The following is a 20,333-nucleotide window of genomic DNA, read 5'->3' on the forward strand; positions in this document are numbered from 1 at the left end:
ATCAAATAGGGGAGAAGAGTTGTGCCGTGAGGTGTTGCTTGATATGTTGTTTTGAAACCAGGTATGCTGTTCATTTGAGAAATATGAGAGGGAAGGGAGTTCCATGCAATAATGGCTCTATATAATACTGTATGCTTTCTTGAATTTGTTCTGGATTTGGGGACTGTGAAAAGACTCCTGGTGGCATGTCTGGTGGGGTAAATGTGTGCGTCAGAGCTGTGTGTAAGTTGACTATGCAAAAATTCTGAATTTTCAACAGGTTTCTGATAAAAAGTGATGCAGTCAGTCTCTCCTCAACTCTTAGCCAAGAGAGACTGGCATGCATAGTATTTGTATTAGCCCTCGGCTTGCTTTTCATTGTAATCAGTGTCGCTCTGTTCTGGGCCAGCAGCAGCTTAACTAGGCATTTCCTTGCAGCACTCGACCACATGACTGGACAAATAATCAAGATAAAACAAAACTAGAACCTGCAGGACTTGCTTTTTGGAGTGTGGTGTCAAAAAAGCAGAGCATCTCTTTATTATGGACAGACCTCTCCCCATCTTTACAACCATTGAATCTATATGTTTTGACCATGACAGGTTCCAATCTAAGAACACCAAGTCATTTAGTCTCCTCAACTTGTTCAACAGCCACACCATTCATTACCAGATTCTTAGGGAATGATTTTTACCAAATACAATGCTCTTAGTTTTAGAGATGTTCAGGACCAGTTTATTACAAGATTCTCTGGTCTGATGAAACCAATATTAAATTATTTGACCTGAATGCCAAAACAGACTGCAACTCTTTGTTAAGGGTTTAAATGACTCCATTAGCTGTGGTTGTTAATGTGTATATGGTTGAATCATCAGCATACATGGACACACGTGCTTTGTTTAATGCCAGTGGCAGGCAGGTCATTGGTAAAAATAGAAAAGAGTAAAGGGCCTAGAGAGCTGCCCTACGGTACACCACACTTTCCATGTTTGACATTAGAGAAGCTTCCATTAAAAATAACCATCTGAGTTCTATTAGATAGATAGCTCTGAAAGGCCATAACACATTCGTTTTCTAAACAACAGGTTATGGTCAATATTGTAAAAGGCTGCACTGAAATCTTATCTTCTTATTATCATTTTCTTTCAACAAATCATCAGTCATTTGTGTCAGTACAGTAAATGTTGAGTGCACTTCTCAATAAGCATGCTGAAAGTATGTTGTTAATTTGTTTACAAAGAAATAGTATTGTATTTGGTCAAACACAATTTTTTCTAACATTTTGCTAAGAGCTGGCAGTAAGCTGATAGGTCTACTGTTAGAACCAGTAAAGGCCACTCTTGGGTAGCGGAATTACTTTGGTCTACCTCAAGGCCTGAGGACAAAAACTTTCCTCTAGGCTCAGATTAAAGATATGACAGATAGGAGTGGCTATAGAGTCAGCTACCATCCTCAGTAGCTTTCCATCTCAGTTGTCAATGCCAGGTTTGTCATTATTGATCGATAACAATACATTTTCCACCTCTCCCGCACTAACTTTACAAAATTCGAACTTGCAATGCTTTTCTTTCATTATTAGTTTTTTTATGCATGAGTACGATGGCTCACTGTTCGTTGTTGGCATTTCCTGCATAAGTTTGCCCACTTTGTAATCATTCAAATATTTGGCAACATCAAAAGGTTTTGTGAGTTGAATTAGTCTTTCTGCCCATAATTTAAAGTAATCCAAAGTTGTTTTTTCATCATTCTTTATATCATCGATCTTGGCTTCATAATACCGTTTCTTCTTCTTTTTGTTGAGTTTAGTCACATAATTTCTCGATTTGCAATAAATCAGACAGTCAGATGTGCAGCCGGACTTATTAGCCACTCCTTTTGCCCCATCTCTTTAAACCATACAGTTTTTCAAATCCACATCAATCCATGGAGCCTTAACAGTTCTAACAGTCAGTTTCTTAACAGGTGCATGTTTATCAAAAATGTGAAGAATGAATTTCATAAATTCATCAAGTGCAGCGTCTGGATGCTCCTTTTGAATCAGACCAACAAATATTTTTTAACATCATCCAAATAAGAGTCACAGCAAAATCTTTTGTGTAATCTCCTATACACTATTTTAGGCCCAGCTTTTGGAACTTATGCTTTCCTTGATATAGCCACTTCATTGTGATCACTCCATCCAATGGGTAGGAATACAGCTTTAGAACAAAGATCTACAGTATTAGCAAAAATGTAATCAATACATGTGGATGATCTTGTTCCTATACAACTTGACTTTTTCCACATGGCTGAGCAGCCATACAAGTCGAAGATCACCATGCGCAATGCCAAGCATTGGCTAGAGTGGTGTAAAGCAAGCCGCTATTGGATTCTGGAGCAGTGGAAATGCCTTCTCTGGTGATGAATCACGCGTCCGATGGATGAATCTGGGTTTGGTGGATGCCAGGAGAACGCTACCTGCCCGAAAGCTAGTGCCAACTGTAAAGTTTGGTGGAAGAGGAATAATGGTCTGGAGCTGTTTTTCATGGTTTGGGCTAGGCCCCTTAGTTCCAGTGATGGGAAATTGTAACGCTACGTCATTCAATGACATTCTAGGCAATTCTGTGCCTCCAACTTTGTGGCAACTGTTTGGGGAAGGGCGTTTCCTGTTTCAGCATGACAATGCCCCTGTGCACAAAGCGAGGTCCATACAGAAAGCAGGTGTCCACATACTTTTGGTCATGTAGTGTCTCTTTTTTTTCAAGCCCTTTTGGCTACCTGGTCTACTTTTTCATTGCCGCCCACTCCCAAGTGGGCTTGGACCAAGCAGAATATCACTACTACACCCAGTCTCTCTAGTCTTCATATTAACATAACACTTGGGTGGCTGGAGTCTTTGACTTGGGTGGCTGGAGTCTTTATTTCTTGTTTGAATAAACCAAGTTAATTTTAACCATTCATCATCCAGGCAATACCATAGCTACAATGTCAATTGCACCAATTGGCTCTGAATCCTGATTGGCTGGTTAATTGAGTGGCTTTTTGAACAAAGGTTTGGTCCCTCTGACCTAATTATTGAAAGAACTGCTTTTAACAGCAGGTGTCAGTAGCTATGTTTCCATTAACTTGTCCAGTGATTTTTTTTTTTTTGTCAACATTTAGAAAGTGTGCATAGAAAATAGATGTGACAATTGCTTGCTAGGGTGCATTTCCATGTAACTGTTTTGTGTCAATAGAAACAGCTGGCTGTAATGACATAACACTTTCGGCAAAAACCGGCGAGTAGTGTGGACGAAATGGAGAACAAGTTGGTGAAGCAACCAACAGCTGTGCTGGAATGAGAACAATATGGGTGTCAGTTCTGATGGTATGGAGCGGGAGGATGAGGGACAAGGACCTGGAATGGCCGGTAGTGGAAAGATAAAGATAAAGTAAAGAAAGCATAAAGAGGGCCACGGTAGGAAGCAAGAGTAATGATGTGTTGGAGTGGAAAGTGGTGATAGTGTTTGATGAGACCACAGAGCCTCACTTACACCCTATCCGACTAACTAATACCGTAGAGAAAGAGGTAGGTGAAGTGAAATTAGCTCGGTTCATTGGAAATCGTAGACTGTTAATATTGTGTGGTAGCCAGGCTCAGCAAGAGAAGATTCTGAAAATGGAAAAACTTGATGGGAAGAAGATTTAAAGCCAGGTCCTTGGTGCTTATGCTAGATTGAGAGGAGTCATCACTGGGGTCCCAATATCTATGTCCACTAGATATGAAAGAAATTGTGAAGGGAGGCAGAATGATTGAGGCCAAAAGGTTGATCAGTAGGAAAGAGGGACAAAGAAGTGAAAGCTTATCAGTGATGCTGAGGTTTGAGAAAGTTGTGCCGGGAAAAGTACAGATAGAATTCCTTAGTTTCAATGTGAGAGAATTTGTCCCGTATGCTCTGCAGTGTTTAAAAAGGGACATGTAGCTGCTCAGTGTAAAGGAAAGAAAAGATGTGCCAAGTGTGGAGGGGCACATGATTACGGTGAATGTGGAAGCAATGTGAAGGTTAAGTGTTGTAATTGTGGGGGAGAACACAGTGCAGCATTTGGTGGATGCCAGGTACAGAGAGAGTAGAGACAGGCTTAGAGATATAGGATCAGTCATGATGTATCGTATGCAGAGGCTGTAAAATAGATTGGTAGAACTACAGCATGGACTGATGGAGCTTACATGGATGTACCTGTGGTAAGTGGACCTACTGTCGGGGCTGGTGCTTCTGATAGTCCGGGCATGGTTTCGAGGCATGTTCAGAAATCTTGTGCTCATGAATGTGCTGTGTCAAAGGACACTTTGATAATGAATAAAGTTGACTTCATAGCTTTTATTGGTAAGGTTATCAATACGACTCAGGTTGTGGAAAGCAGAAATGCCAGATTGAAGGTTATTGTGGAGGCGGCAAAATAAATATTGGGGGTAACAGATGTTACTGTTGAAATGGTTGTTGGGGCGCACATGGGCATGCTCTATCGAATGCTTAGGTTACTCAGTGCCATGGTGAAACTTGCACTCCTGTAGATCTGAAATAATTGGATGGTGAAACTTGTTAGCCTAACAGAAAAGCAAAGCGAGGCAATTCAGGCATTATGGAATGTCAGGACAATCCTTTTCCTGCAAAGAAACATTTTTATAGTTTAAATGTTTTATTTTGCAAGCAGTGGGCATTTAGAATTAAAATGTAGAGTGGACATCACGTATTCTGAAATCATAATTTTTTAGAAAAACACCGTTTCCATCATCGTTTGTCGCAATAAAGTTAGACTAAAAGAAAATCCACTCGTCGAACAGATACAAATGTTGTCAATATTTATAAAATTGCTTCTATATTACACGTCACAACATTTTTGGGGGGTGACATTGATTTTGTTTAATAAACTGGGGGCATTTTTCATCAAAGTTGCTACACAGACAAAAGGGGAACCCCAGACAGTGGCATAAAGTTGAAGCATCTTTTTAGAATGTTTTCTCACCCCCAAATATGGTAGTGAGGGGAGGTCGAGTCGTGGGTAGTGGGAGAGGATGGAACTCGGCGAAACTAGACCGACATTCTGCAACAAAAAAATATTGACGAAACATCTGATCTCAATGAATGTTTCTGTTCCAAAAACTAAAATCTGTTACACAGTTACACGTTTTATAGGCTTGTCCAAAGTTTCCCAAAATTGCGTTGTTTAGAAAGAGTGCAAGGTCGACTTCAGTTTGTGCACACGAGCACTTCACAGATGAGGCGTTCCCTAATGAAAATATGCTATAATACAATTAGATCTCGTGCTTGGCTTTGCCCACCTTTTTTGTCTTCCCACTATGCTTCATTTTCTCCAACTATAAATGACCCAGATGAACTATCTTGGTTTAGTTATAAAAATCTTTGGTTGCTATTTCAAAATTAGGTGGAATTTCCTCATTTAGACTAGGCAACCCAGGGGCATTCAACATATTTTTGGTAAGCCACTCCAGCGTAGCTTTGGTCTTGCATTTTAGGCTATTTGTCTTGCTGAAATGTGAAACTCTATCCCAGTGTTAGGGTCGTCGTGGCTGGGACTCTTCTGTCCTAGCTTGAAGGCGAAGCTGGTTCTACCATTGGGGTGCCAGGACAGAGAAGAGCTTGGACTGGGAAAAGTGGTAGCTGCCAAGAGACCAGAGGTGGCAGAATGGAGTGCTCTGGTTGGGGTGTAGGGATTGAGCATAGCCTGAAGGTAGGGAGAGGCGGATCCTCTTGCTGCTCCATAGGCAAGTACCATGGTCTTGTAGTGGATGCAAGCTTTGACTGGAAGCCAGTGGAGTGTGCGGAGGAGTTGACATGGGAGAACTTGGAAAAGCTGAACACCAGGCGGGCTGCAATGTTCTGTATACATTGCAGGTGTTTGATGACACAAGCAGGGAGCCAAGCCAACAGCGAGTTGCAGTAGTCAAGACAGGAGATAAGTGCCTGGATTAGGACCTGTGGCGCTTCCTGTGTAAGGTAGAGTTGTACTCTACAGATGTTGTAGAGCAGGGGTGGGCAATTCAAGTCCTCAAGGGCCTAATTGATGTCACAGTTTTGCCCCAGCCCCAGCTAACACACCTGACTCCAATATTCACCTAATCATGATTTTCAATTTTGAATGCAATTCACAGTGTCAAAAGCAGCGGAGGATTTGGATGAGAACAGAGGAGAGTCAGCTTTGGCAGTGTGGAGAGCCTACGTGACACAGAGAAGCGCAATCTTCAAGCCTGACTGGTTAGGGTCAAGAAGATCATTCTGAGAGAGAAAGTGAGAGAGTTGGTCAGACAGCACACTCAAGTGTTTTGGAAAGAAAAGAAAGAAGGGATACCGGTCTGTTGTTTTTGACGTCAGAGGAGTCGAGTGTTGGTTTCTTGAGTAGGGGAGCAACTCGGTTCATTTTGGAGTCAGAGGGGTCAGGGATGAGTTGATGAGGGAAGTGAGGAATGGGAGAAGGACTCCAGAGATGGTCTGGAGCAGAGAGGAGGGGATGGGTTCAAGCGGGCAGATTGTCAGGCGGCCAGACCTTACTAGTTGCATGATTTAATCTGGAGAGAGAGGGGCGAAAGAGGTCAAGGCGTAGGGTAGTTCTGTGTGAGTGGGACAAGTGGACTCTTCAGGAGGAGTGAATGAGGAGCGGATGTTTTCAACCTTATTTTCAAAGTGGTTGACGAAGTCATCCGCAGAGAGGGAGGAGGGACAAGGAAGGGGTGGGGGTGGAGGATTAAGAAGGGAGGAGAAGGTGGGAAAGAGTTTCCTGGGGTTAGAGGCAGAAAAGCTTGAAATGTAGAGTGATAGAAAGTAGTTTTGGCAGCAGATACAGAGAAAGGGAAGGTTATAGAGGTGGGAGTGGAAGGATGATAGGCCCTCAGGAAGTTTAGTTTTCCTCCATTTTCGCTCAGCTGCCCACAGCCCTGTTCTGTGCAAGTCATAGGATGTGGAAAGGGAGGAGAGTAGGGTTGAAGAGGCATAATCAGGAGACAGGAGGGACAAGGATTTAGCAGAAGGGATAGATGATAGGATAAAAGAGGAGAGAGTAGTGAGAAAGAGAGAGCGAAGATTGCGACGGCAGTTGACAATCTGGGTAGGAGCTGAGTGGCTAGGGTTGGAGGACAGGGAAACAGAAAAGGAACAGCCTCCAGTAAAGATGAGGTCAAGCGTGAGCCTTCTTGTGAGTGGGAGGGGACTGGGAAAGGGTGAGGTCAAAGGAGGCAAGGAGGAGAAAGAGAGAGTTGGAAAGAAATTAATCGAAGGCAGATGTCAGAAGGTTGAAGTCGCCAAGTACAAAGATCAGTGAGCCATAGACAGGAAATTAGCTTATCAGTGTGTCAAGCTCATTGAGGAACTCTCTAAGGGAGCGTTTCCCAAATTTGGTTTATGCCCTAACACTACACAGCTGATTCAAATGACCAATGCTTGATGATTAGTTGATTATTTGAATCAGCTGTGTAGTGCTAGGGCAAAAACCAAAACGTGCACCCCTTGGGGTTCCGAGGACCGTGTTTGTTGAGAGAGTGGTGTGGAGCCTTCCTCTCTTCATAACAGTAACACCTTATTCATGAGACTTTGAGTGTTGCAGTACCATTCATAAACCTCTTATTCAAAAAATATATTAAACATCAGTGAAGAGTAGTTTTCAAATTAAAATATTTGTATAATGTGCAAATACACTATCCACAGTTTTAATGGTGCTCTAATCTGGATTGTAGCCTACCTGTTTACAAATGTATCCCTGGGATATTTGAGATGTTTTAAAAGCTCCTTGTCGGTTTTGAGGTATATTTTTTGCTTGACATGCACAAAGGCCTGACTGAAAGAAAAAAACAGCGTTCGATTGAAATCTTGATTCACATCGGCTTGTTAATGAATGAAATAAATAAGATGCCACGCTACGGGACACATAAAGTATACAGGCTATTAGATGCATCGTTGCCTACTGTGATCTATTCTATAGCCTAGTTTAACAGTCAATTTGGGGTAATTCACTTTGAAACAATGACTGCATGAATAGGCATCATAGCCAATGTGAACTATGCCAATCATAGCGCAGGAAGTAGGGGGGGGGGGGGGCACCCCTACTTCCTATGGCTATGATGCTTATTCATGCAGCCATTATTTCAAAGTGAAATGATGTGTAATTGCAGGAATTAATGTGCAAAAGCTCTTAAAGCAGTCTAGTGTGGCCTTATGTTTTTGCATTCGCCAATTCATGTCACTCGGCTAGTTAGAGCTTTCAAAATCATAATCCAAATCACGATCATTATGAAGTCATTTGTCTCCCATAATTCATTAATTAGCCTAATTCATTAATGCACAAAAAATGTTGGCTAGTCTTTGACCATTCTAATTCATTAGCCTAAAATGTTACAAGGACTTGCAGTTGCATTCATGTTCGAAGGTGTTTTTTTGCGACAGTGAATTGTGAAATTCGGCATGTTTTTCCCGAACATGTGGCGATGTCTGTAGAAAGTTAAGCCTATTTTAATCCATTATCTTAAGCTAAATGGACTTCAGTTGGTTTTAGAGATAACCTTTTGTAGGCATTTCTAAATCATGTCAATTGAATCGATTTCCTACGAGCCTACGTCTCTCTCCACTGATATTGTAGGCCTTTCAACGTTTAAATTTGCAGCAATGCCTTGTGCTAAAATAAGAATATATTCTAACAATACTGTATGTAGGCCTACGAGTGCACATTTCATGTATGTTTTTTTATACTGAAGCAATGCTATAATAAGCCAAACTATTGGTTATTCATTTTTCAGCCAGAAGGCAGCCCCATCACTTTTTTGCTATTAAACTGAGGGATTGGGTTGGGGAGGAATATGTAACCACTCTCAAATTCATAGATGGAGCTCCAAAAGTACTGACAGTGAATGAGCTCAACATGATCATTTTTAGACATAGGCCTATATAAGACACAACCTTTTGGGTTATGTTGTGGCAGTTGTAGGCCTACTACGATTAAAGGAATAGCAATTAAGCACTTTTTCTACTTACCCAGAATTCATGGATAACATTTTTATGTCTCTGCGTGCAGTTTGAAGGAAGTTGCTAACTAGCGTTAGCGCAATTGCTGACTAAAGTTAGACTTCCAGTTATTGCACTAAGGCTAGTTAGCAATTGCTCGCGAAACTAGCTTCAACTTCCTTCAAACTGCACGCAGAAACATAAAAATGGTATCCATGAATTCATCTGACTCTAGATAAGTAGAAAAGGGCTAAATTGCCAAAATCTCACACTATCCCTGTAAATATTCAAGAATCAGGTATTGGGTAGCCTATATACACTACATGACCAAAAGTATGTAGACACCTGGTCGTTGGACATCTCATTCCAAAATCATGGGCATTAATACGGAGTTGCTCCCCTTTTTGCAGCTATAACAGCCTCCACTCTTCTGAGAATGCATTCCACTAGATGTTGGAATATTGCTGCGGGGACTTGCTTCCATTCAGCCACAAGAGCATTAGTTGGTTGGGCACTGATGTTGGGTGATTAGGCCTGGCTCGCAGTCAGCGTTCCAATTCATCCCAAAGGTGTTCGATGGGATTGAGGTCAGGGCTCTGTGCAGGCCAGTCAAGTTCTTCCACACCGATCTCGACAAACAATTTCTGTATGGACCTCGCTTTGTGCACGGGGGCATTGCCATGCTGAAACAGGAGGGCCATGCTAAAACAAAGTCGGAAGCACAGAATCGTCGAGACTGTCATTGTATGCTGTAGTGCTAAGATTTACCTTCAGAGGAACTAAGGAGCCTAGCCCGAACCATGAAAAACAGCCCCAGACCATTATTATTCCTCCACCAAACTTTACAGATGGCACTACGCATTGGGGCAGGTAGAGTTCTCCTGGCATCTGCCAAACCCAGATTCGTCCGTCGGACTGCTAGATGGTGAAGCTTCACTAATCACTCCTGAGAACGCGTTTCCATTGCTCCAGAGTCCAATGGCGGCGAGCTTTACACCACTCCAGCCGACGCTTGGGATTGTGCATGGTGATCTTAGGATTGTGTGCGACTGCTCGGCCATTAAAACCCATTTCATGAAGCTCCCAACGAACAGTTATTGTGCTGACGTTGCTTCCAGAGGCAGTTTGGAACTCGGGAGTGAGTATTGCTACCAAGGACATTAGATATTTTACACGCTACGTGGTTCAGTGGTTGTGTGGCCTACCACTTCACAGCTGAGCCATTGTTGCTCCTAGACATTTCCACTACATAATAACAGCACTTACAGTTGACAGGGAAAGCACTAGCAGGGAAGAAATTTGACGAACTGACTTGTTGGAAAGGTGGCATCCTATGACGGTGCCACGTTGAATGTCACTGAGCTCTTCAGTAAGGCCATTCTACGGCCAATGTTTGTCTATGGAGATTGCATGGCTATGTGGTCGATTTTATACAATGGGTGTTGCTGAAATAGTCGAATCCACTCATTTGAACGGGTGTCAACATACTTTTGTATATTGTATATCATTAATTGAAATGACCATATAACAGCAGGACCTACTGCAGATTTCACCCTTAAAGCCAAAACAATCAGGTTGTGTTTATTAAATTCACCATTACATGTATGCAGAGGGCAATAGTCCAAAACATGTTTTGTGTGTTGACAAATGAAGTTGACGAAGCCAAAACCACATTTCCATTTCAATCAACTACAGTATTTGGCAATTCAGTTATGGGAATCATTGGAATGTCCAGGTGTGAAATAAACTTTTTTTTTTTTTTCTCACATTCCAAACCACATGGCACATTACTGGGCTAGCCATTTTAAATCCGATCTGCAGATGCCATTGAGCAAATTCAATAAGTCTTTCCACAGCAGTCTTTCTTAGACAAATGAACAAATACATTGTCCACATAGGATTATATAAAAATGGCAAATGTTTCAAACAATAATAAAAGTATCTACAGTCTATGTTGGCGTGAATGTCCGGGAAAGTCGATTTGGACCCGCTTTTGTTAAGATACCGTTTGTTGAGGTGCCAATGCGGGAGAGGTGGGTAAGCGATGATGATGAGTGGACAATTCTGTGGCTCGGACTGGGCAGAGAGGAGGATGAGGTGGAGGGAGCTTCGGGGTCATTGTTCAGATGCTTGTCACCCCCAGTCCCAGAGTCATAGCATACTCCTCCAGCATGCTGTGTGGTTTTGGTCCCGTTTCTTGGGCTGCTCAACTTCATCTTCTTGCAGCCTGTTCGTACCCGGTATTTTAATGCCAAGGGACCTTTCTAAAACAAGTGAAGATTTTCGTAAGTTTATGTGTACAGGGGACTTTTCTGTGACTTATAACCATATCCTCCTCTGAGCATGTATTTTAAGAATGACATGAGCTTTAAACAAGCAATAGAGATATTTTTTTTATAACCTGTTAAGGCTAGGGGGTGCTGTTGTCACTATTTATGGTAATCGTGTAATTTTTGAAACGGCTTCCTACAAAATTCTTGATCGTACAATATGCATATTATTATTATTATTGGATAGAAAACAGTCTATAGTTTCTATAGGAGTTGAAATTTTGTCTCTAAGTGGAACAGAACTCATTCTACAGCAATTTCCCTGACATGGAGTCAGATTTCAGAAATTTTGGCCCCTGTTCTGGAGTCAGTTTTAAGGCCACTGTTATTCCTATGAGTATACGGACACTGCTTACGTCTTCCCCTGGATGCCTTTACGTGATGACGATTTGAATGGTGTCGATTGCGCAATCACAGGCACTATAAATGAAAAAACCCTGTATGTAGGAACTCTTTTCTTGGTGCGTCATGCGCGCGGAGGATACCGACCCACTGTTTTTCCAAGCACTAGTGAAGCCAGTTATATTTCTCCGGTCATATTTCTACTCGTTATAGGAGTTAAAAACATCATAAGGTAGTTAATTTAAAGCGTTTTATAGCAATTTATATCCGTTTAGTGCGATTTTGGGACATTTATTTCTGAGACACTGTGAATCTCTGGGCACGCTTCCAATTCATGCCGAACGCAGTTGGCATTTCCACATGGCAAGAGGACAGCTTTCCACCAAAAGACGATTAGACCCAAGAAAGGATGCTTTGCCCAAGATTCTGATGGAAGAACAGCTCAAAGTAGGAACAATTTATTATGATAAACCGTGTTTCTGTCGAAAAATGTTAGTGGCTTAGGACGCCATTTTTTTTTACTTAGCTTCGCTTGGCGCAAACTGTATTGAAAAGTAAGGATAATTTAAAAAATGTAATTCCGCGATTGTATTAAGAATTAAATTGTCTATCAATCGCTGTCCACCCTATATTTTTTAGTCACGTTTATGAGTATTTATGTATACGACTAGATCACTGTCTAATATGGCGCACGAACATTTTCTGACCAGCTGGGCTACTTTTCTCATTGTCTAACCATGATTTTGGTGGCTAAATATGCACATTTTCGAACAAACTGTATATGTATGTTGTAATGTGATGTTACAGGAGTGTCATCTGAAGAATTCTGAGAAGGTTAGTGAAAAAATTAATATATTTTGGCAATGTTTACGTTATCGCTCTCTTTGGCTAGAATCAATGCTGGGGTAATGTTTGCACATGTGCTATGCTAATATAACGATTTATTGTGTTTTCGCTGTAAGACACTTAGAAAATCTGAAATATTGTCTGTATTCACAGGATCTGTGTCTTTCGATTAGTGTATGCTGTGTATTTTTACGAAATGTTTGATGATTAGTAGTTAGGTAAACACGTTGCTCATTGTAATTATTCTAGTCCATTTGTGACGGTGGGTGCAATTGTAAACTATGCCATCTACCTGAAATATGCACATTTTTTCTAACAAAACCTATCCTATACCATAAATATGTTATCAGACTGTCATCTGATGAGTTTTTTTCTTGGTTAGGGGCTATCAATATCTTAGTTTAGCCGAATTGGTGATAGCTACTGTTGTTGGTGGACAAAGTAAAGATGGTGGATTATGCTAATGTGTTTTTAGCTAATAGATTTACATCTTTACATATTGTGTCTTCCCTGTAAAACATTTTAAAAATCGGACATGTTGGCTGGATTCACAAGATCTGTGTCTTTCATTAGCTGTATTGGACTTTAATGTGTGAAAGTTAAATATTTTAAAAAAATATTTTTTTTGAATTTCGCGGCTCTGCCTTTTCAGTGGAGGTGGGGGGGGGTGTGCCGCTAGCGGAACGTGTGTCCTTGAAAGGATAAATGTGTAAGCTCTCCAAAATACATGTTGAACGTATTGCTTAGTAGAGAATCGAATTCATGAATGGATGCACCATTTCACAACCTTTTACTTTCCCCTTATAAATAAGGAAAACAACACAGCATATAATTTCAAGGTCTTATTAGAAAAAAAGGACATTTCATGTGTTGAAGTGGAAGGGTAAATGCTTACCCTTCTCCAGGTGTAGATGTGTGCAATGTCCATTAATGTGTAGTAATCCTTCAATGGTTCATCTTCATACATAACTTCTATCTGTGAACAACACATTTTGGGAGAAAAGATTAGGTGTGATTAATAATTTATATAAACAGTGTGAAACTCTAGTAAAAATCGAACCATAATCAATCAGTTGTATACTGTATATTTTTTTTAAAGAAACAAAGTCGATTCTAAGTTTAACAAATCTACACAATGCCTATACAAATGCACAACATTTCAGATAGGTTCATTGTTCACTGAATTTCAAATAATGACATTAATAATCATTGATTAAATATCCGTAGTCACCTGATAGGTGCATGGAATATCCATTCTACTTCGAAGGAATTTCTTCAGATGCATTATGGTTATGGCTGCTGGACATTGCAAGTATCGCTTGTCAATCATCTTCAAACCAACAGACAAAAAAAAGGTGGGTTGAGACATGATAAACACTGCGTTACTTTACAGCCATCTGAATTGACCTGACCCCGTATTTAAAAGACACCAATAAGATTTTCTTAGGGTTAAAACAATCACCCCTGTCTTCATAACCTTGACTTCACCGTCCTCCATTACCAACCTAAGAGAAAAGCAAAATATACAATTGGAAAAAGAGCAAAGAAATAATTGACAAGCAGGGGGGTTGGCTGCATTTTTTTAAGCATACTTTTTGGCGGTTTTAAAGCGGCCTTACTTGCTCTGAGAGAATTCGATGGACAGGCTGATAATCTCATCGTCGGCTACTATTCTCTTTGCTTCATCTGCCACCTCCCCTCGCTCTTCATTTGATCCACTTCCAGTTACAAAATGAGAAACCAACCAAGTATTCAAGTGTGCCAATCCTCCTCGTTCTAATAATAAAGCGAAACGAACGTTGACGTTGCAACGATAGGCTTGAGGTGCTTCGCCATTGATTCAACTTGTTTACCAGGAAGAGGAGGATGAAAAGGACGTGCAGCATAGAAATCCCTCCTTCGTTTCATTTCATCTGCAAGCAAAAATAATAAATAACTTTTAATGTATCATGATGCACTTGACATGTCACTAACCAACTTGAGGGGACGAACGGGGAAATGTACTGACCTTTGAAAAGCCCAGGTACCAACCTGTAAACAATATCTTGAAGGATCTTGTCAGACCTGATATAGAATATTTCAAAAAATAATTTCAGCAAATTGTATGATTCATTTCTTAGCCAGGGCTTACTTGGGGAAAGAGATGTCAATATTGTAATGTGGTTTCGATTTATTGAGCCCCAAGTCTCCACATTCATATTCGAGTTAAAAAAAATATTATAGAACTTGAATTTATTGCCTTACAAAATGACATGTATAGGCTACTCACTTAATATTCAAAAGGGGTTTCGTTTTGTGAACCTGGACATCACAAATTGGACAGAATTTTCTGGTCCCCAGATAACAAACAATGCACATTTTACAGACTGAAAAGACAAAATAATCAAAACAATTTGACAACACTGCATACTTTAAGCCAAACGAATCAGTCAAAACTGTGGGCATAGACATCAACTTGCATTGTGTGGTATTTTGAATGAAATGCAACTGACGACAACTTTCATGAGTGCAAACACTCCACAATGGTGGTTGCGTCGATAAAATATCCACCGCACAAGACACACATCAAATGTGGATTCAGCTCAGTCACCTTGATTTTTGTTGTTCTGTGCATTGTCCTAAAATGGTAAAATCCTATAAGAAAGGATAAACAAATTAATTAATGGTTACAGCTAGTTTCGCAATCTGTCCAGAACACAAAAGGGCGGTGATGTACCTGCCTTGAGAATGTAAAACATTTATGTTACTGTTTTACTGTTACTGTCTACCCTGCGAAAAACGAATCTGGACATTCTTTTGATGACTAGGTTAAAGTTAAATAGGTTAAACCAATATTTATCTCGTAGGCCAATTTATTATAGAATTTTATGTAGCCCAATATCAATTTACCCTTTTATAATTGCTACCACGAATTTTGTTTCCAGCTTCCATTTCGATTTTTAGAAGTCTTCACTTCAAGCCAAGCGTTTGGTTTATTTAGAATAGCCTAACAATCCCAGAAGCACGTCACAGAAATGTTGATTTCGATGCCAGGTCTAAAAAAAAAGCTAACTGACAGCACATGCATAAGGCTACTTTTTCAAGTCCGGAATGTGTGCGAGTTTATTGGTTATAGGGCGATTTTGCCGATGAATGATGATCAATTGTTTCTAAAAGCTTAATTCATTAAAAAAAATTGCTAGGTCTATAACGCCAAGTGGCAATATATTTAATTGACTTAAACACAGTAAACAACCATTATTTGCCCTATTATTGGCACACAATTATGCAGCTTAAATTTGGAGTGTCGCCTACACTCTTAGAAACATAGGTTCTGGATAGAACCCCAATTACCCACATATTCTAAGTGTAGACTAAGCGTGCAATCCCGAGCCCGGTTTCTTGACAGGTTTAGAGGAACGTTTCCAACAAAATGTTAATATCTTGTGCTTCTTTTATAATGGATAAGTATGTGTATCTTCGTAGGTATCCTATATAGGATACACTTCAAAGACTGGGCCCATTGTATACATTGCCTTGATAATTTACCTATTTGCCCGAGAGAAGAACTTTCGATTATTTTCAGTATTACGCGATCATGCGACGTCAATGTGATGCGTTGTCATTTTGGCGCTGTATAACATTGTAAGTAAAGTGTGTATTGCGACTGCATGTAGACGCAAACAGTGGAAGTTTTAACAGTTTTAAGTTATCATTTCAGTTTTAATTGGTGTCATCACTGTTACGGTGTCGAATGGTTGTGCAAACAGAGGAGACTCGACAGAATATGCAGCACACGAAAATGTTGATTATTTTAACGATATGACCAAGCAAGAATTATGGCGCATGTGTCACACTATGTTGGTGCATGTTCACGCAAACATGGCAGTGTGAACTCCAGACCTACAAAAATCGCATGTCTCATTCTACTCAGTTATGTGTGTTAACTAAACGGCGCGCAATGGCTCAGCCCTCTTATCGTCAACTCTAAAAGAAGTTCATTCCTAAAATAGTTGAACATTTAGTTGGACAAATCTCTGACCCATCATACACCTACCTACCTGTCAATAAACGGGGAGCTCACATTATGCACGTAATCTCCGAATGTCCCCGCTATCACGCGCCTCAAGACAATAGCTAGTTAGTTCACTGTGACGTGAAAACGTTTAAAGCCATACTTGCCCTGTGCTGTTGAACTACGCATTCCATTGACTGTATAGAACTTAACATGGCAACAACGAAATTGTAGTCATAAACGAAAGAAATAATCTATCAAGTCCCAAATTGCGCAAAAATTCACTTTCGTTCTCGAATGCCCGCAACACGAGCAGACGACTGGACATATTTAATAGTAATGTTTTCCATGCCTTATTTTATACAAGTTGTATCGATTTTCAAATATTATTATGGGTCAATCCCATTGTTAGTCCTATAGACGTGACTGATCGAGTGCAAAAAAAATTCACATAGCAGGAAATTATAGTCTGTTTTTAATGCATTTATGAAAGTTGACCAACAAGAAACGCGACTGACCTTATGGGTGGGGAGAAATAGGTGTTCTTTATTTAAAGAATGAATCAAATGTGAAACATTTTATTTATTTATTTGTTTTAGGCTTACATGTGAGTTTTTGCCTCAGCCTATTGTGTCAAACTAATGTCATCACAAGAATAGGCCTACATTATTGATTGTGATGACATAATTTATATGGGCGGGCCTAATTATAGTAGCCTCGAGCCGGCCTATATTCCAATGTCCACAGCCGAATGATCATAAAAATATGATCAGATCCTATCTGAAATCCAAACAAATGTAATTAGCCGATTATTATTTGATAACTAGATGAGCAACACTTTAAAAAAAAAGAAGATATATCCCCAGTAGGCCAAGGCATTTGTCTTGATTTCAAAATGAGATTCGAGTGGTGCTCTGAATTTTGAGACAACATTTGGCCAATTGGTGATCAAGACAAACTCTTGATCTTGTGTTGGCCAGGCTAAATTGCATTAAACCATACTGCGACGAAGATACATTTGAAAATTATATTGACATAGCCGAACGTCTCGGACCACACATCAATTTTCGCAAAAGGTCGAGAATGGATCTCTAGTAACCTACTCATTATTGATCAACAGAGAAAGACAAAAATTGCGTTGATCTGAACAATCTTTAATGGTACCCATCGCATTGTTAATTATGTTAACAGCATTGTAAATGATCCCATGATGTCATTTCATCAAATCTATTTACCATCAAATGATCCACGGCAATCAACCAACCATCTATCTTTAAACTTTTCATAACACTTTTCAAGTGACTGAATAACATAACAAAACAGCCTATTCTTGCGATAAGACAAACAAAATCAGTGTGTGAGAAAGCAATCTCTGTTCAACATAACGGAATTAAATACATTTAATAGGCTATAGCCAGCCTATTAACTATTTACTCTCTAAACAAAGTAGCATATTCGCAATAGCCTAACATTTTACAACAGGATGACGACAAAGCCTGTCAATTTAATTACTTATCTACAACGAAGCCCATTTATTTTCAACGAAAGACAGAATAAACGTATCTATATTGAAAACAAACGTGGCAATTTTGCTACAACGAGAAATCATATTTGATACCACTGTCATGAAAACAACAGCCTAATGAGCCTGTTGAGGACAACTGTTTGAAATCAGCTTGGTAGAATACATACGAATGTGAATGCTTCTGTGCAGATCTGTTAACATTTGCTGCTATGAACAGATTTGCGATTATGTTTCAATTTTGTACGTTACGCGCTCCAGAAAGAACACAAACATAACCATTGAAATAATACAACATTCTACAATCGTGTGTGCTTTGAGTGTCTATATGCCGGTGTGGTCCACTGCCGATGTTCACTATTAATCAGATAGCCTGCAGTGGTCTTGCATTTGCAAGACAGTAAATACATACCTAACGGTTTATATCCCGTATGTGATGGACAATGAAAGTTACAAGTCGATCAGAAAAAATGAATGCAACCCAAAGCGGCCGTCTTGGAATGAGCTACAAATGCTGTTCAATGGCAGTGGCGAAATTCTCAACAAATAGAAAAAGATCAACGCGCGGAGAGTCAGAAACTTGACACAGATTCTGAACAGTGCCGGTCTAAATAGGTTATCGGTTTGCTCCGTGCTCGACCCCTATGAAGCAGTAGGCTATGCACAGAGCGGCACTTGATAGCAGTAGAAACTGACACTGTCCCAAAAAGGCTTGCAGGCTAGTTCGACCGCCCCGCTATATCACGTGGTCTCATTCCTCAAGGTTTGTATTGATGGTACAAGTGACAAAAGTAAGCTAACTTTGATATATTGATATGTGGTCCCACATTTCATGCACTGGCTGGGTCTTTAGTCCACAACTCGTTGTCTACATGGTTTAGATTGATTCTCTCTCACTCAAAAATATGCAGGCTGAAATATTAGGTGATGGTTTAAGATTTGTAAAAAAAAAAAAGAAAAAAAAAAAAAGATTTATGCTACAAAATGATTTAGAATTAAGTTATTAATATTGCTTTTATTATCGTATTTTAACCGGCCTAGGCCCACTTAATTTTAATTCTAACACAACTCTTTAGGCCTTTTCCCTACATCTCTAATTATAGAGCCATTTAACACCATAAGAGTGTAGGCAAAGGAAAAACGTTCCTTCCCATGGCTACTGCTCTGATTTTGGGAGTCTTTACATGTTGTCTTTCCATGATGATACAGGCGATTACACTGAAGGGCACCGGTTAAAATTGTTACCATGTTAAATGTGTATGCCGTTAAACATTCGTGAGGACCATTTAGGCATAGGAGGGCCCAAATACTTTTGCTTAATACACTGAACACACCGATTCCTGATTATACTGAATCATTTTGGCCCACTCATGATTAGTGTTTGATGAACTTCGCCTATAGCGGAATAGCTATAGCATAATGTTGCATTGCCAATACATTCTGGTACTCACTCGTTTAATGATGGTAGCCTATATAGCCTATACACCTATTTATGAGAACAGCCTGGGAAGCGCGCCTTTTTCTGCATCCCCCATTATGGAATTAAACCCAACATTTTTTCACAGACTCATTGTTCATTTTCATAATGCATGTGATTATTGAGGAATTATCGGGCCATTAGGCAGTTCTATGAATAATTACAAATGTCATAGTGCTTATTAACATAGCCTACAACATTTATAACCACTCAAGACGTTGCAGTGTGTTTGTAACCGTTTTACAACATAATTACATCAATGTATTAATTGTAGCCTACGGCATTATATGCATTCTTAAAAATCTACAGAAAAATCTATTAAATGGATAACGTGGAAGTCCCCTGAGCTCGTGGGTAAATAAAACGGTTTCAACATTCTGTCCTTTTGATGTGGAAATAGGGACACACTGATTGGATCAATACTGCTTTCATGACAAATCAAAAAAAAAAAAAATCATTACAGCCAATCAATCAATCAATCATAAATCATATTTAAATTGTATCCTATGTGCTCATTCATTTACCAGTAGGCTATAATTAGCGCATAAAAATAGGTGCATCTTTGCCAGCCGGCATAGGCTACACACAACAAAAAGGGGGTTCTTTGCAGTGTGATATTAATCTACCAAGATCCGTTTTCATCCGAAGAACCCATTTTTTGGAAGACAAGGGTTCTTTGTATGGCAAAGAGTTCTTCATAGAACCTATTTCATCCTATGAACCGTTTTTGCAATGAAGGGTTCTTTGATGATTGTTTGGAAAGCAAGAAGGATTATTTGGAAGGCAAGAAGGGTTTTACATAGAACCCTTATGAATCTGAATAACATTTTTTTTTGTATTTTGTTTCTTTCTTTTAAATAGTGCCTTAGCATTAGTG

General features: G+C 39.8%; 1 protein-coding gene across 1 annotated transcript; it reads right to left on the reverse strand.

Moving 5' to 3' along the window:
* Positions 1-10,542: 10,542 nt before the first annotated feature.
* On the reverse strand, positions 10,543-15,095 carry LOC129814616 (polycomb complex protein BMI-1-B-like). Its single transcript, XM_055867789.1, has 9 exons — positions 14,966-15,095; positions 14,733-14,829; positions 14,472-14,527; positions 14,317-14,376; positions 14,083-14,188; positions 13,926-13,968; positions 13,695-13,793; positions 13,359-13,439; positions 10,543-11,209 (listed from the first exon to the last, which is right to left on the reverse strand). Exons 1-9 carry the CDS (start codon positions 15,075-15,077, stop codon positions 10,895-10,897), a joined length of 969 nt encoding a protein of 322 aa, XP_055723764.1. The 5' UTR covers positions 15,078-15,095; the 3' UTR covers positions 10,543-10,894.
* Between the last annotated feature and the right edge of the window lie 5,238 nt (positions 15,096-20,333).

Source organism: Salvelinus fontinalis, chromosome 17 (genome assembly GCF_029448725.1).
Source record: "Salvelinus fontinalis isolate EN_2023a chromosome 17, ASM2944872v1, whole genome shotgun sequence".
In the NCBI taxonomy this organism is placed as follows: Eukaryota; Metazoa; Chordata; class Actinopteri; order Salmoniformes; family Salmonidae; genus Salvelinus; species Salvelinus fontinalis.